This window comes from Pseudorca crassidens, chromosome 19 (genome assembly GCF_039906515.1).
Source record: "Pseudorca crassidens isolate mPseCra1 chromosome 19, mPseCra1.hap1, whole genome shotgun sequence".
NCBI classification, from domain to species: Eukaryota; Metazoa; Chordata; class Mammalia; order Artiodactyla; family Delphinidae; genus Pseudorca; species Pseudorca crassidens.
This window is the reverse complement of record NC_090314.1, coordinates 38,564,085-38,580,481: the sequence shown is the minus strand read 5'-3', so window position 1 is coordinate 38,580,481 and position 16,397 is coordinate 38,564,085. Positions and strand designations below refer to the sequence as shown.

Here is a 16,397-nt window from a genome sequence, read left to right as displayed (position 1 = left end):
GGGAACACCCTATTTCTAAAACTGAACCGGCAGAAGGAGGTAGGTTGTTGAATCAAAATGAGAGAAATCTCCTCTACCCTTAGGAGTTTTCCTGGCAAAGATCATCTGATAGCAGCTTGTTTGGGAAATAAAAGCACAGAGCTGGAAGGGATTTCTAGAAAGGAAGTTGAGGGCTGGGGTGGTAGTACTTGAGATCTTCCTGTATCCATTTGTCACAAGCTTGTAGCTATCCCTGAAGGGCTTCACAGGTAGTACACACCCAGTGGTGTTTGTCAGTGAACTTACACCAGAAGTCTTGCCTTTAGGAGGAGGGAAGGAAGGGAGGCGGCAGGGAGCCCGTGAGCCGTGTGCTATGATTGAGAAAGCACTTGATTTGAAACCAAGTCCAGCTTGTGCCAGCCCCCCTACAAGGTGTTTTGTTGTGTTATCTAATTTAATCCTTCCAATAACCCTAGGAGGTAGAAATTCCATTATTATCACCATTGACGCATGGTGATAATATAAAGACTCAAATTAAGTAACTTGCCCAAAGCCACACCCACAAACAACTGCTCTATTTGACTCCAAAGCCAGGATCTCCCCAGTGCCCTGTGCTAATATTGATATCTCTTAGGAAAGTCATTTCTCCTCCCTGAATCTGCTTCTTCATCCCAACGATGAAGAAGTGAAGTGAGATGCCCCTCAGGTCTCTTTCAGATATATGGATCTCTGCCTACACCGGTGCTTTATCCAAGGGTTGACAAACGGTGGCCCACAGGCCAAATCCAGCCACGCAACTGTTTTTAAAAATGGTTTTTTTGGCACACAGCCATACGAATCACTTACGTATTGTCTGTGAGAGCGGAGTTGAGTAGTTGTGACAGAGTATAAGCCCACAAAGCCTAAAATACTATCTAGCCCTTCGTAAAAAAAGGTTGCCCACCCCTGGAATATGCTAGTCTATAAGTTTCAATGGTGATAAACTACACATGGAGAATGGGAAAGAATGTACAGGGCCACACATCAGCTGTAAACAGAGGGGGCAGTAAGGAGGTGGCTGCCAATGTTTACACTTTACACTTTGGAATTGCTTATTTACTTTTTACCAAGTTAGCATTTACAGCAACATGCACAAATCCTAAGTGTGTAGCCTGATGATGTATCCACCATTCTGATCAAGATACAGAACTTTTTCAGCACCCCAGAAAGCTCCCTCATTACCCATCCCTGTGAATACATCCCCCAATAACCTCCAATTTACCCTCTATCACCATGGATTAGTTTTTCCCGCTTTTTAACTTCCTATAAATGGAATCACACAGTGTATACCCTTTTGTGTCTGGGAAAGGTATTTAAACTACAACTTCATTGCTGACAACTTGGAAAATTAAGAAGTATAAATAAGGACACAAAAATCACCCTTAGGGCTTCCCTGGTGGCGCAGTAGTTGAGAGTCCGCCTGCCGATGCAGGGGACACGGGTTCGTGCCCTGGTCCGGGAGGATCCCACATGCAGCAGAGCAGCTGGGCCCGTGAGCCATGGCCGCTGAGCCTGCGCGTCCGGAGCCTGTGCTCCGCAACGGGACAGGCCACAACAGTGAGAGGCCCGTGTACCACACACACACAAAAAATCACCCTTAATGGCATCATGCAGGGATGATCACTTTTTCATTTATTCAACAAGGGTTTCACTGAGCATCTTTTATGGATCAGGCACCTCTCCGGGCATTGAGGAGTAAGGCATGAGATGGTCCCTGCCCTCTTGGAGCTTACTGTCTGTGGTGTCTTTTCTCACAGGCTAGTCAACAGTCCCATGTCTGGCACTACCCAGAGTTCTGGCCTGAGGTCATGGATCATCAGCCCAAAGGCCTGGCAATGGACACCCTGGTAATTCCGGAATTTCAAATCATAGCAAAGTTAGGGAACTTAAATGGTCATCCAGACCAACCGGCCATTTTTCAAAAGCAGAATCAGAAAAGGTGCCCAGCCGAGCCTTTGGAGGTGAAGGGTTATCCCGAAAAGAGTGTTGTATCCAGAGCTGGAAACTCAGGCTCTAACACCACAGCCTAAAACGTTCTCTAGGCTGCAACACTGCTCTCTAACAGTAAGGCTCCCAGCCTCCTTCCGACTAGGATAGGGCAGTATTCATGTTTTCCTCTAGAGACGATTTCATTTTGAGGCCTTCTAGAGACTCTCCCGAATCAATGTGAAAGCCTTGGAGAGTAGAGCAGCAGAGAACGGAGGGGACCAGGCTCTCCCTGCTATAAGCAAATCAGGGTAAGCCTGGAAAGTAGGGGGAAGATTGTGTGCACAAGAGCAGGAAAGAAATATCCTTTATGCCGTGAAGTTACAGGAGAGACTGAGTCCATGGCAATCACACTTGCCATTCTGTGAAACTTCCAAGATGGTGCCCAGAAAACCTTTATTCAGTAATGAGCCATCTGGATTTTAACTTATCTTGGATCAGGGACTACATTTCCCATAGAAAATCTTGGGATTTGAGCAGCGAATTCATTGTTTGAGTAGAAGAACCTAATGCGGTCTCTTCGAATTCAGTAACCCTTAAAAGAACAAGCTGGGAATAAAAGAGACCAAAGAGATCGGCCGCCTCTCTTCTTGGCGTGTTTTCATGATGTGCTGCCTCTTTCTAAACATGTGATATCCAGGAACCTGCAGCTACTAACTCATTTAATCTCCACAAAAACACAGTAGAGTATTATCATTATTTTCCACCTAAGGAAACTGAAGCTTAGAAAGATTACATAGTGTGCCCAAGTGGCACAGCTGGCCAAGCAGAGTGGAGAACCCAAATTTAGGTCTGTTTGACTCCAACATCTGCTCTCTATTCTCTGCCGTGGAATCACAGCAGAATTCCCCCTTTTAACTTCCCATCTCCCAAAGCAGTGAACCTGGAGCCCTTTCTCTTTCATCCTAAAGCCCTGCTCAAGAGTCCTGAGCCCCGGTCTCAACCCTTCCATTAACTTATTACAGTAGCTCCAAGCCACCTCCTTCAAATGTCCTATGTCTTCTTTTCCCATTTCTTTAAAATGGGGCTACTATATCAGCCCGTCACTACTTTATCCTGCGTGAAGCATAAACAAGGGTTTTTCAGCTGTACTCTGGCTTCCTCTGTTTAGGGGAAGCTTAACCAAAGGGTTTATTGCGATAGCTCATTTGGTTAGCATTTGTGACCCACATCCTTAAAAAGAGAAGTGGGATACTTACACTTTTCTTTTTAAATTTCCATATGAAGGGGTAGATATTGGATCTGCTCACAGATCCATAGTTGCAGTTACTTGGTTGGTGAGCACCCACATTGCATCAGGTGGTGTATACAAGGTAGATCTGGACAGGAGGGTTACAGGAAGTTGCTGGATATGAATAGCCAGATTATCTGGACACGCATAGGAAGTTTCCCTGTACTCTGTGCAACTTCCTGTACATTCCCATAGTTGGCTTGGGGTAGGGGGAAGAATGGGTTTTCTGACACCTGAATTTTGAGAGGTAAGGAAGCTTGAGAGTCGGACGGGGCACACAGCAGTTGGAACTACAAATCAAAGCTTTGTTGTTAAAAGGGAAGTGATGGCTGGTTTTTTAATGGGTTTTCCAGCTAAACACAGAAACTGATCTTCATTACACTTGACTGCTTCTATCCTGATAGTCAGTGAGAGACAGAGAAAAAGCGATTGTTCTCCAGGGACATTTACTCTGAACACTTCATTATCCCTGTTGAGGGGAGCTGGGTTGGCAGAAAGTGTTCTCCCATTGGGCTGAATTGTGAGGGGCAAGGATCTGCCGTATGTCACAACAGACTAGAAGACAATAAGGTGAAATGAAGAGCCCTCGTTTCTATGAACTTATTACCCCTTTCTCCGGGAAAGACACTGAGACGGTGTAAAGGTCCCCCAGAGCTCTGTGCATACAACCACCCCTTTCTCATGGGTGGCCCAGGCGAGTGGAGCAGTCCCCGTATTTAAGAGGCAGCCTAGCTCCTTAGCAGCCTGACATCTGGAGTTTCAGCCCTCACACACCTGGGAGATTTGATCCGGAAACAAGCAGACAGGGCTGCAGACCCTCCCCACCCCAACCCGTGCTGAAATTACCCCTTCCTCCTAATTGTCTTTTAAAGGTGGGAAGGGAGGAGAATTTGCTTAGAAGCTCCTTTGCAAATTCCCTGCTCATTCTGAATCTCCCGGTCCCTCCAACCCCAGCACTGGATCTGCCTGATTCTGAGAATCCTAAACCTCCAGAGGGGCTAGATTTTACTACTGGAAACTGGCTTCCTACCTTCCCGGAAGGAAAAGCGTGAACACTATTGTTAGACCACGGGGTTTCACAGGTGGTCTCATTCATTGCGTACAATGCCCCATCCCCTGCACTTTAGGTTTCAATATTGCACAGATGATGAACATGAGGCCTAGAGAGGGGAGGGGGTTGTTCTCTGCCCCAGGAACTATGGGACTGTGAGCGATGGATCCTAAAAAGCCCCTGTTCTTCTGCAGGTCCAGTCCAGCCTGTAGGTCTGGGTGCGACTCCTGCATCCTTCCTTCCCCTGGGCGCCTCAGGGAGAGGCAGGTGAAACTCCAATAGTGCTGAAAGGTTCCCGGCTTCCTTCCTGGGCCAGGCCGGCGTGGAAAAATACTTCTTTCCCCCCGGCGGCTTAGTCCGCGCCTTCCCAACTTGGCGTGGGAGACGCCTGCCAGGGCCACCTTGACCTCGCCTCTGCAGAACACCGCCCCTGGCCCCGGGAACCGCTGTGTCCTGGAGCTGCGAATAAACCAGAAATCAGTGGGCCCAGAGAACGTGCAGCTCCAACTGTCCATCCAGCTGCAGGCCAAGCTTTGCTTTCACTGCCAGAAAGGAGGCCCAGCAATCCTAGTTTTGCCCCGAAAGCGGAGGCGCTTTGATAGTCCTGGTTTAAACCGGGGAACCCAGTGGCCCAGGCGTCCAGCTTTCCGCGGCTCGGCCAGGCTGGGTGCTGGTGCAGCCCCGCTGCTGGGGGAGCTCAACTTTGGCTACTCCCTCTGGTCATAAATTAGTCGGTTCCTCCTCCCAAGTGTTCTCCGGACCTCCTTCCCGCTGGCCTACGCTCTCGGGCCGGCAGTTGTGCAAATCCAAACCGCTAGACCCAGCTGGTGAGGGCCTGGGGTCCGCAGAGCGGTAACTCAGGTAGAAGTAAATGGGACCACCGCCCCCGCAATCCACACTCACCCCACCTAATACGCCCCATTTCCCCCAGGTCTCCGCGTCCATTCCCCTGCGGTCAGTTTATCCTCCGCCCGCCTGGCTCTCCCGGCCCATCGCCTGCGTCGGTTGGGACGCGTCGGAGGGTCTCTGCTCTTCGCATCCTCCTCCATCTCCTTCTTCCAAGAGCGCCCCAGCTTCCTCCAGCTCTCACCTGAACCCCCGAAGCGCAGTTTCTTCTTCTCTCCGGACTAAAGCCGGACCCGCAGCCGGTGGAAAAGTCCCGGAGCCTTCCACACTAGGCTGCAAGCTACTTGTTTAACAAGTCCAAAGGTCAGCTAAAGTTTGGCTGATAAACAGAACCAGGACAAGAATCTCTTCGGCCCCCTGGCGTGAGTACAATGGACCCTGGCAGCCCCGCTCCCGGCCCGGGTCTCTTGCTCTCCCCGTCTGCCCCTCACGCTCTCCCTCTCTCGGTTTTCCCCCCTCCCCAAGACCATTTGCATCGGGCCGAAAGCCGGGCCCTCCCCGCTAATTTGCATATCTTATATGGCCTAATGGTGGCGATCATGGCAAGTTAGAAGTTTTCTGACTCCTCTCGGAGGAGACTCCGGACCCCGGGGAGTAACAGGTGTTTGGAGGCTGAAGGGTGGGGGGGTTCCTGGACTTGGGGTTCGCTTGTGAAACTCCCCTCCACCCTCCTCTCTCGCACCCACCCACCCCCTCACCCCCTCACCCCCTTCTTTTTCTGTCCTTGGAAAATGGTGTCCAAGCTCACGTCCCTCCAGCAAGAACTCCTGAGCGCCCTGCTGAGCTCCGGGGTCACCAAGGAGGTGCTGGTCCAGGCCTTGGAGGAGTTGCTGCCATCCCCGAGTTTCGGGGTGAAGCTGGAGACGCTGCCCCTGTCCCCTGGGAGCGGGGCCGAGCCGGACACCAAGCCGGTCTTCCATACTCTCACGAACGGCCACGCCAAGGGCCGTCTGTCCGGGGACGAGGGCTCCGAGGACGGGGACGACTATGACACCCCTCCCATCCTCAAGGAGCTGCAAGCCCTCAACACCGAGGAGGCGGCGGAGCAGCGGGCGGAGGTGGACCGGATGCTCAGGTAGGCGCGGACCGAGGTGCGGAGTGTGCGCCCGAGACCCTTGAGCCCCCGGCCTTGTGCCTGAGCGACACTGCGCGCGACCGCTCTTGCCAAGCCTGGTTCCCACCAGAGAAGTCCCCCGGGGGGCGCTCCGCTTCTCTCCCAACACCTGGAACCGTCCAAGTCCCTCAACTGGACGGCCCGAGCCCCGAGGCTTCAGGAACGCCTGCCCAGGCCAGCGCCCGGGACCCGCGGGGCCCTCCTGGCCGGGCTGGGGCTCGGCCTGGGAGAACCCGAGCTGCGGGGCCCTTTGCCCGGAGGTTTGCCCACGCGGCGGAAGGTGCGAGTGGGCGCAGTGAAACCGCTGCGATTCCCAGGAGACCAGGCTCGGGCCCACATCAGCCCCAGGCCAAGCCTTTCTCCGAGGTACCAACTCCGCGGTCCGGGGAAACGCCGCCGGCCTGGGACACGGCGTCCTGCCTCTCTTGGCAGAGGGACAGGCGGCACCCGGGCCGGGATCTGGGGGGCGACTTATCTGGAGTGCGCTCCCATTTACAGCGCCCGTGCAAGACCCCAGGGCTATCCGGAATCCCCAAAGCCCGTTTAGATTCGCGAAAGGAAATGTTTGCTCGTTGTCAGGTTAGGGTGGATCCTCAAGCGGCAAAAGAAACCACGTCACTAAGCAAGCGAGGGGAAAATGCGGCCAAGACCCCAGTTCGCAGCGGATTTGGTGGGAGAAAGGAGGGCGTTTCCGGATCTCGCCGCCGACACCCCGGCGTCCCTGGGGAATCCGAGCAGGCTGGCGGGAGGTCTATCTCCCGGCCCCGGGTCTTTTGCTAAAACTCCCCGAGCGGCCCAGGGCTTTGACAGCTGGTTACTAATTATCCAAGGAGCCGAGCGGTCCCCTTAGACCGCACGTCGCTCCCGGCCACTCTGCTTTAGGACCAAGCCCCTCGCTTGGCCTCGGACCCTTCAGAGCCGCGGTCCCTAGACAGGGCCAGGACCAAAGTCGCGCCAGGGACTCGGGCAGCCTCGGTCACCCGCCCGCAGTGGCAGTTTGGGATGGGATATGACCTTGCATTTGAATTTGCTACCTGGGGACCCGGCGGCTTACTCTCTAGCAAAACAGTCAGGGGAATTTCTAGATTTTTTTTACTTCCGGAAATTATGTTGCTACAGTTCTGAGGTTTGAGGTTCTTCCCTCGCGGTTTCGCCCGTGGCGGCGGTTTCTCCCCAGCCGGGGTTCTCCCCAGCCGGGGTTTCTCTTCCAGCCGGTGCAGGAAGGTGAGAGGGGTCTGAAGAGGAGCGGCTGGGGCGCCAGGGCGGCCCGGAGGTTGACCCGGGCCCGGCGGACCGACCGATCTCCCGCCGCCCACCGGCGGGCCCACCCCCACCCCGGCCCCGGTACCTAGGCCCATCTGCCTGGCCGCAGGCGCCCGCCTTCCAGCTGGGATTTGGAAGGACGTGGGAAGCCCGAGGCGACCTGGGGCGCCCCTCGGCACCCAGCCCCACGCCGGTCTGGACGCGGCAGAGATGTAATATAAACTGCAGCACGTGGAGTTCGGGTGTTATTAATTTATTTCTATAAATCATCAACAGAAAGATACACAAAAAGTCGTGATTAGGTTGAACGGAGAGGCGGGTTATTCATTGGTGAAGTTGTAAACGCGGCGGCTTCGAGGGGGAAGGAAAGCAGAACGCGGACGCGGGGCCGCTCGCTGCTGCCCGAGCACACGCACCGCGCTGCCGGGCCCTCCCAGCCGAGCCCCCGCGCCGCCCGGAGACCCGGCGCCAGAACCGGGCTGCCCCAGGGCCGCCGACGCCGCAGGCCCGGCAGGCAGAGAGCCAGGCCCGGCCCGGAGCCCTGGACCTCAGCGCTCTTCGCTGAGCAGAGCCCCCGGCTCCAGGGGGCGGGGAGCGAGACTAGGGGGCCCGAGACCCCCGCTGAGGCGGGGGGACGCAGGACAGACCCCAAGGTTTCGCTCCCTTTCCCCAGCGGTTGCTGCCTTCCTCCCCCAACTTCGGGAGTGGCCAGACTTGATTAAAGTAATTTTTCAAGAAATCGCTAGCGGTCCCCAGGTCACTGCACAGTCGGCTGCTGACCGCCAGACGCACGCACTCCCTTTTTGGCCCACCTCGCTCCCCTAAGGCGGAAAGAAAAGAACGGGGCAAGTCACTCTGGGGAGCGCCCGGCCGCTCTTTCCATCTCCTGGAAGAGAAAGGCGAGAAAAGCAGGCCGGGGGCTGCGCGCTGCCGGGTCCCCGGCCCCAGCTCTAGGCTGGCGCGCGGTGGAAAGTTGGAAAGTTGGTTGCTCCCAAGAGGCCGGGCTTGAGGCTTCTTAAAGAAGAATCACAGCGATCTGAGACGGGGTCCAGGACCTCTCTGCTTGTGGGCGGCCGAGGCATTGTTTGGAAAGGAGCGTGCTGGGCTGGCCAGGCGGGCGCCGAGGTCGGGCGCTTGACACCTGCGTCCTGAGCACAATGCCCGGGCGCGCTTCTCCCGTTTTGTGTGTTTATCGGGGTTGGGAACCCCTGATCACGGGCTGTATTTTCAAATTTCAAAACGTAACCGACTCTCGGGGCTCTATCCGGTGAATGCATGAGAATTCTGTGGTCAGAGCTGTAAAGGTGTAACTGCGCCATCTTATCCCCAACTCTGGTCCTTCAATGCGGGCTGAAAGATTTGCTATGGTTTATAAGGTCTTACTGGTTTGGTTTTTTTTTAAAACCTTCCCAATTGTTAAGCTAATTCACTCTTAACAACGGAATCATTCGCTTTTAGAACATTACACAATTTCTGTTAGGTTTCTTAGACACACGAAATAAATACAAGTAAAAAAATATTAAGCAAAACTAAAAAAGTCAACGAATCTGTCGAAGCAGCATTAACTTCTAAAATCCAAATACTTTTTCTAACTTTTGAAGCTATTGTTGGTATCCGTTGAAGGTGTTTTTCTACCCTGAAAATATCTGTGGAAATATTCACCAGAAATAAGATTTTAAATGAGCTCTGATGTTTACACGGGTATGTGCAAAATGTTACATTACTCTCCTCTTACTCAAGGTGAATTCTCCATGCTTGAAACTGGGACGCAGTTCCTCATTTTTTGTTCCTGTTGTTAGTTCATTATTTTGTATTACATGGAAGTACCTTTATAAATACTTGAGAAATATATTAAGCTATATGTAACTAATCTTTTGTTTGTATTTCTCAAAACATGTCTATCAAAGCCTGTGTTTTCATAAATTTAATATTAAAGACTTGCTAAAATGATCACAATTTTTCAAATGCTTACAAAAATCTCAGTTTAATTACTGGATTTTTAAAACTTCATTACACAAACATAACTTTAGTTGACATGTTATAGATACCATTTAGAAATAAATCGGTTATTTCATCTGCAACACTGTAAATGTTGCTTTTCAGCATTGTGTTTTATTACCTCTGAAACTACTTTTTCCCTTCACTTTTTTTCATGTTCTGTCAGGCTATTATATACATGAACATACAGTAAAGGGATGCTGGGTTTTTTTTAAGTTAAATATGTAGCTGCATTAAACAAATAGTATATGTGGATGTATTGTTTCTTGAATATTTTTGTTCTATACTGTGCACTGTTTTCTTAATTTCTGTTTTCAATTGTATCTCTCACTTTTAAGTCACCTATTCAATAAGCAAGAAAAGATATTGGCAAAGTTGAAAACATTTGGAATCAATTCAAAGGCACTAATACAGTGTTCTAAAGAAGCTTTTTGCATTACCTGTGTTTATGAGAAATGTAAGCTCTTATCCCAAGCTTAAAATTTATGAGAAAGATTAACTTCCAGACACTCTTACCCTGTCAGAGGAGAAATGTAAGAATACAGGAAAACATGGCATTTGGAATCATTCATATCTTATTCCGAAATTGAAATTATTCTCCCTCCTTTTGGTCTTATTTGAGAGGCGGGGCTGTGAAGATTTTTTTTTTTTTTTTTTTAACTTTACTGGCCTCACCTCAGTGCAGTGATTCTTCAGCCCCAGGGAGGAACATCATTTCTTAAAACTTTTCTGAAACTCTGAAAACTGTTTAACATTTGGCTAAGAAGTCCTCCTTGCTTCTCAGGAGGTGGACACAAAAGTTTTACTCCTGTTTTAGAAGACCAGAAACGGAGACACCCATTCTGAAGGAAAATAATGGGGGGGCAGTCCAGGTGAATTTAGAGATTCTGCCCTCTGTCATTGTCGGATCAGCCAGCCCAGCCCCAAGCTAATGGCACCTGCACTGTCCAGTGGGCCTCTTGCCTTTGTTTAAGTCTCTCACATTCCAGGAAAGTGAAGGAAAGCAAGATAAAGCAGGAACTTCTCTTTCTGCTTCCCCAGAGACAGTGCTGGGGTGCTTTCCCATTCCTGAAGCAGGGAAATCATCTTCCTCTTTGCCCTCCTAATCTCAGATGAAAGGGATGGAGTACACTATATAGGAGCTTTCATCTCCTCTTTTGTTTAGGTTCTATTTTGGCCTCTCCCCAGGATGTAACTGGGACAGGAGGAGAAACAGGGGAAGGTCAGAGTTTTACACAGAGTTTAGGTAAAACCTCTAGAAAGAGGGTATTTCTCCCCGACCTCTTCTACCAGCATCCTAACCATCTGCTTATCTGTCTAGCGAGGACCCTTGGAGGGCTGCCAAAATGATCAAGGGCTACATGCAGCAACATAACATCCCCCAGAGGGAGGTGGTCGATGTCACCGGCCTGAACCAGTCACACCTCTCCCAGCATCTCAACAAGGGCACCCCTATGAAGACCCAGAAGCGCGCCGCCCTGTACACCTGGTACGTCCGAAAGCAACGGGAGATCCTCCGACGTAAGTGCTTTCATCCTGCCTCTGCCTCAACCAGGAGTGACCTTTGCCCTAACTCTGACCCCTGCGGAATGCCTCAGTTTCCTCTTCATCAACAAGGTCTGCGTAGCCCTTGGCAAATATAAGGAAGCTGGCATGTGGATTTGGCCTTCAGCGCTGCTGTACAATGGGTCGACTTATATCATTTTCTTCTCCCACGATCCCCTAGTACCCAGCCAGTTGCTTTGACAAGCCCTTCAGTGTGTGCAGTGCACCTTGAATATTTTGGTCCCTGCTTCCAACATCTTTCTCTTTGAAACCGAGTAGGTAACAGTGGAGTATCGTCCCCAAAGTAAGCCAAGCATCTCCCCTTGATACATGACCATGGGTCAGTTTCCAAGGAAGACATTTAGTAGCAATCAATAACATTGATCACTATTATCGTTATTTTCCTCCTCTCTGAAAAGAGTATAAAAATTAGAAAGCATTTGTATATACAGATATATTCAGAACCCGATCCTGTTATTTGGGGGGGTTGGGTAGGGGGGTGCAACTGAGTTCTGAAGCAACTTAAGATGCTTGCTCACATTTACCAAAATCGGTGGAGTTTTGAGACCCCCAGCCGGTGAGCCTATCGGACGGAGGAAGAAGTTGCTAAAGCAGGACACACTAAAAGCATCTGCATTTGCAACTCTGACCCATGAATTCTTGTCATTCCCATTGTCATTCCCCAATTTCCTTTTTGTCCCAAGATTTCTTCTACCCAATAACACAAAGATTTTTGTTTCGAAGTCTAGGGAAGTTTGAACTGCCTTTCAATGATAAGAGTATCAGTGACCTACTGTTTTTACTTTAGGAAGGTACACTTTTACATTACACTTTGATTATTTCGATCCAGCCCTTTTTCTAGGAAAAATTTATATGAGCTTTCACTCCTCCCACACACTATCCTCTGGGCGGTGGGCTTCTCTGTCAAGTTATGAGTTTCTACCACTTTCTGGGCTGGGTTTTTCCCCTCTCACTGGAGGCCTACTTTTTAAAATCACTCTTGTTTTCTGTCACACACTGACCTGAAGTGATTGTTTCAGTATTTATTGTCTCAATGTCTGTGGGCTGGAAAAGACTTCAAGGTGGAGGGAAAGGGTTTAAGGGTTCATCTCTTATTGTCGTGGTTTGCTCTTTTGTTGGAACCATTAGATGGGTAGGTTAGAAGAAGCAAAGTGAGAGCTCTTTGCTACTGAGGGGAAGAGGCCCCTTTTAAACTCTGGGGTGATCCACCATCCATGGTGACTAGGTCTTTAAGAATTTGTGTGTCTGACATGAAGCAACTCCCTGTAATTCCTGGAAAGCCTAAGAAAAATTTTTCAGGAGCCATAGTCTCCAAAGGCCAGAGAACCCTTGGGACACGCCCTCACTCCAATACAAGCCTCAGGCAGCATCTCCAGTTTGAGCTTCCTCTCTGCGTGCCATGGGATTTCCCTCAGAAAGGAGGAGGACAGCTGGAAGCTTCTAAAGAGACAAAAGTCCCCCAAAGTTTCTCAAGATGCTTGAGAATGACATTTTGCAAAAATGTATGACAGTCTCTGCAAAGGATTTTAAAATTATTATTATTGTTTTAAAGTCCCATGAGACATAAAGCTTACGAAGCATCCCTTCATTCTGTAAATATTATATGAGCACCTATGAGGTGCCAAGCACTTGCTGGGCTGTGAGATACACACGTCCTTTTCTCCAGGGATTTACAAGCTAATGAGGGAGATGAGATGTTTGAAAAAATAATGACAGCTGCTTTCTAAGAGTTGTTATAAAAGTATACACAAGGGGCAGCAGAGGAATTGCTAAATTGCCTAGAGACATCACGGAGGGCTTCCTAGAGGAGGCGACATTTCAACCAATTCTTAAAGGTTGAATATAAGACATGCACGCATGGGATAAAATATAGGAAGTGAGATGAATAAAAGAGGGACACAAGTGAACGTGGCAAGTGGTGAGAGTGGGGAAGATAAAAAAAGATGACACGTGATAAATTTTCTTGAGAAACTAAAAATAATAAATGGTAATATTCATGAACCCATCTATGCAGATAAAATCTCCTTGTCCAGGCTGGCTCCTGAGCCTGTAAAGAGGTTGCCAAAGCCAACTGCTTCAAGTTAATTTTTATGGGCAATGAACATTTTCTGTGCCCCTCCCCCAGTTAATCTGGAAGGAAGTGGGGGAGAGTTGGTGGTGGATGGAGGACATGGGGGAGTCTAGTTCTTCAAAACAGGCAGCCAGCAGCCAGAGGCAGCCCCCACAGCGTGGGCAACTGCGGGCATGTCTCGCACCCACCACAGGCAGAACTTCAGGAGTCAGTTCAGTTACCTCCACCCAAGGCCGATTGGAAGGTTTTGTGGGTGTGTTGTTTGGGTTTTGTTTCAAGAGAGAGGTGACGCATATGGTGCATCCCCATGCATATGCATGGTGATGCAATGGTTATGAGTTTAGCGTCTACAGGTTGGGTTCACGTCCTGGCTCCCGCCCCAAGCCCATGAAACTTTAACTGGTCTGAACCTTAATTTCTTCATCTGGAAAATGGGGATAACAATACTTCTTGCACAGAGAGGTGTGAGAATTAGATGAAGTGATACATTTGGAGGATTTTGTATAATACCTTACTGTAGAAATTGTTCAGTAAATGTTCCCTGTGACGACATCTGTTCACATCCAATGAGGAACCTCATACTGATCCTGGGCCCTTGGGATCACCCATACTGGCTTTGGCTGTTATTCATAGTAACTCCACAGGGCCACAGGGAGGAGAGGAGTCACTGAGACAGACACCCACTGAGCAGGGGACTTCCTTCTCCCACTAGGATCCTCCCCAGAGTCACTGTACTTACATGGCTGCTATGAAGACCAAATAATACAGGACGTGTAAAAGCACTTTGAAAAGTGTAACTTCCGTCGGAACTTGGGCGATCATCATTATCATCACCGTTATCCTGACCAGGGGCAGATGTTCTAAAAGACTATTTAGTGCCCGTAGGTCTTCACCCAGTCCCATTCCACAGGCGGGAAAGCTGAGGGACCAGGAATTAAGGAACTTGGTGGGGACCCTACATTATTTCATTGAGTCAGTAACTTCCTGCCAGTAAATTTGGCAGAGACATTCTCAGGTATCTAAAGGGATCGTTGGGAACCAGTGAAAACAGAGCCCTAAGTGGCCTGAGAATCATCCAAAGTGGGCGGGGCCCAAATCAAAGGTCCCAGTGACACGTTCAGTCCATCTACCTGGGAGACAGCTCGTTAACTTGGCCGATCGGCAACTGGTTAAACAAAGGCCAACACCACCTGCGTCTGGGGTACAGGCTTGTTAGGGGCCCACTGCTCCTTGTGATGGACCAAAATGGAAGTGGATCCTTAGATGGTAGTGAGTTTCGCATTGCTGGAGGTGGATGGGCTGGAAGGCCACGTGGTAGGGTGTTGTGGACGGGATTCAAGCACTAAGTAGTGGCCTGACTTTGGACCTTGAGGATTTTCTGAGACCTGTGGGGATGACTCCAGGAAACAAGAAAGAAAAACATCAAGGTCCAGAACCCAGGGACCAGGAGATGAATCTGTTACGTGTCCTTGTTCAGCAGGGTCCTTGGCCTCTATGCTTGTTCATCTGTAAAATGGAATTAATCACCCTGATGAACCCTTTTTCACGCACATGTGAGGAAGAGGACAACGAGGCTGCCTCTTCCATGAGTAAATACCAAATCTCATTGCAACCATAAAGGCTAGGAAATCACCACCAGGCGAACTGCCGTCTTCCATTCATTCATTCAACCAAAATATATTGAGGGTCACAGTGTGCCTGGGTCCTGGGAATTGGACTGACAAGGGACATCATGCCATCTATATTTACCTTTCTCCAACTCATTAAATGCCACTCCCAGGAAGGTCCTGTGTTTGCTATCTCCTGCATTTCCCATCTTTCAAATATGAGGGCAGGTCTGTAAGACCTTTCCCTCTTGGGCTGTTTCCCTCCTAAATGGACCCCTGGACACACACACACACACACACCATTGCCTCCGAAATGATCTGAGCTCTAAAGAGCTTCTTCTCTTTCCAATACAAACGTCCAGTTATATTTATTTCAAAGCAGTAGTCAAAAGATTTGGGGTTTGGGGTTTTTCAAAGAGCATAACATTATAATGTTGATCCCTAGGAATTATGAGGAGAGCGGTGGGGGGAGCTATTTTCAGCCTCTGAACACTTTGTCTAAGTGCAGATTGTACTTTTGAGCATTTTTTCCCCTAGACCTGAGACTTGATGGAGTTCATCTCCTTGACATCAAAACACAAGAGTTCAGGATTCAGAGTGTTGCTTCATGTCTGAGAGCCAGTGAGCCAATGAAATAATAATAATAATAAATTGTCCCGCAAACAATGGTCGGCCACGTTTGAGCTCCTCCAAATAAAGGAAAGGGGTGGCTTTGGTGGGGCCACCAGAAGTGGGCAGTGAGGGGCCTGAGCCGAGCCTACCCCCTGCGCCCCCATCCGCAGTAACAGCAGGTCCCAAAGCTCAGGGGAGAGGAATAAAGGTGTTTGTTTCCGTTGGTCTATCTGTCTGTGTGTCTGCTGAGTGAAGGCTACAGACCCTATCAAATCTACTCCTTTCTCTTTTCAGAATTCAACCAGACAGTCCAGAGTTCTGGAAATTTGACAGACAAAAGCAGTCAGGATCAGCTGCTGTTTCTCTTTCCAGAGTTCAGTCAACAGAGCCAGGGGCCTGGGCAGTCCGATGATGCCTGCTCTGAGCCCACCAACAAGAAGATGCGTCGCAACCGGTTCAAATGGGGGCCCGCGTCCCAGCAAATCTTGTACCAGGCCTACGACCGGCAAAAGAACCCCAGCAAGGAAGAGAGGGAGGCCTTAGTGGAGGAGTGCAACAGGTAACACCACCAGAAGCTCACCCGAGCAGGCAGGCAAGCACATGGACCTGAGCTCCATCCCCTCAGTCCTGGAATGTTGAGACATTAGTTATCCAGATAAGGGGCCAAGTCACGGTTTCCCAAAGTGTGTTCCACAGAACCCTCATTTCAAGCCATTAATAAATCAGTTTGAGAAGCATCATTCTGCATACTTCCTCTTAGGGAGTTACGACATACATTAATATTTTAAAGGCTGCTCTGAGAAGGCCTGCAGTCAAGAAACCCACTTCACTTAGCTGAATTGGTTGTTAACCATGGGAGGTCTCTCTGTGGTATACCCCTATGAACTATTATCCCAGAGAATGCTGGTCTAAAATATAATGCCAGTGAAGGGAGAATCATGTGTTTGACCTCCCTTACAGACCAGGGAAAAGCT

At 49.8% G+C, this 16,397-nt stretch overlaps 1 protein-coding gene across 8 annotated transcripts in view; it reads left to right on the top strand.

The window, feature by feature from the left end:
• HNF1B (HNF1 homeobox B) overlaps positions 1-16,397 on the top strand; it is a 176,133-nt gene that overhangs the window by 77,931 nt on the left and 81,805 nt on the right. For 6 of the 8 annotated variants that reach the window (XM_067716480.1, XM_067716479.1, XM_067716484.1 and 3 more), the window contains exons 4-6: positions 5,218-6,267; positions 10,889-11,088; positions 15,718-15,982. In XM_067716480.1, the coding sequence (XP_067572581.1) occupies positions 5,924-6,267; positions 10,889-11,088; positions 15,718-15,982 (809 nt within the window). In that variant the 5' untranslated portion in view covers positions 5,218-5,923. The remainder of the gene's footprint in view (positions 1-5,217; positions 6,268-10,888; positions 11,089-15,717; positions 15,983-16,397) is intronic. The other 2 variants (XM_067716486.1, XM_067716485.1) reach the window with 1 other exon arrangement.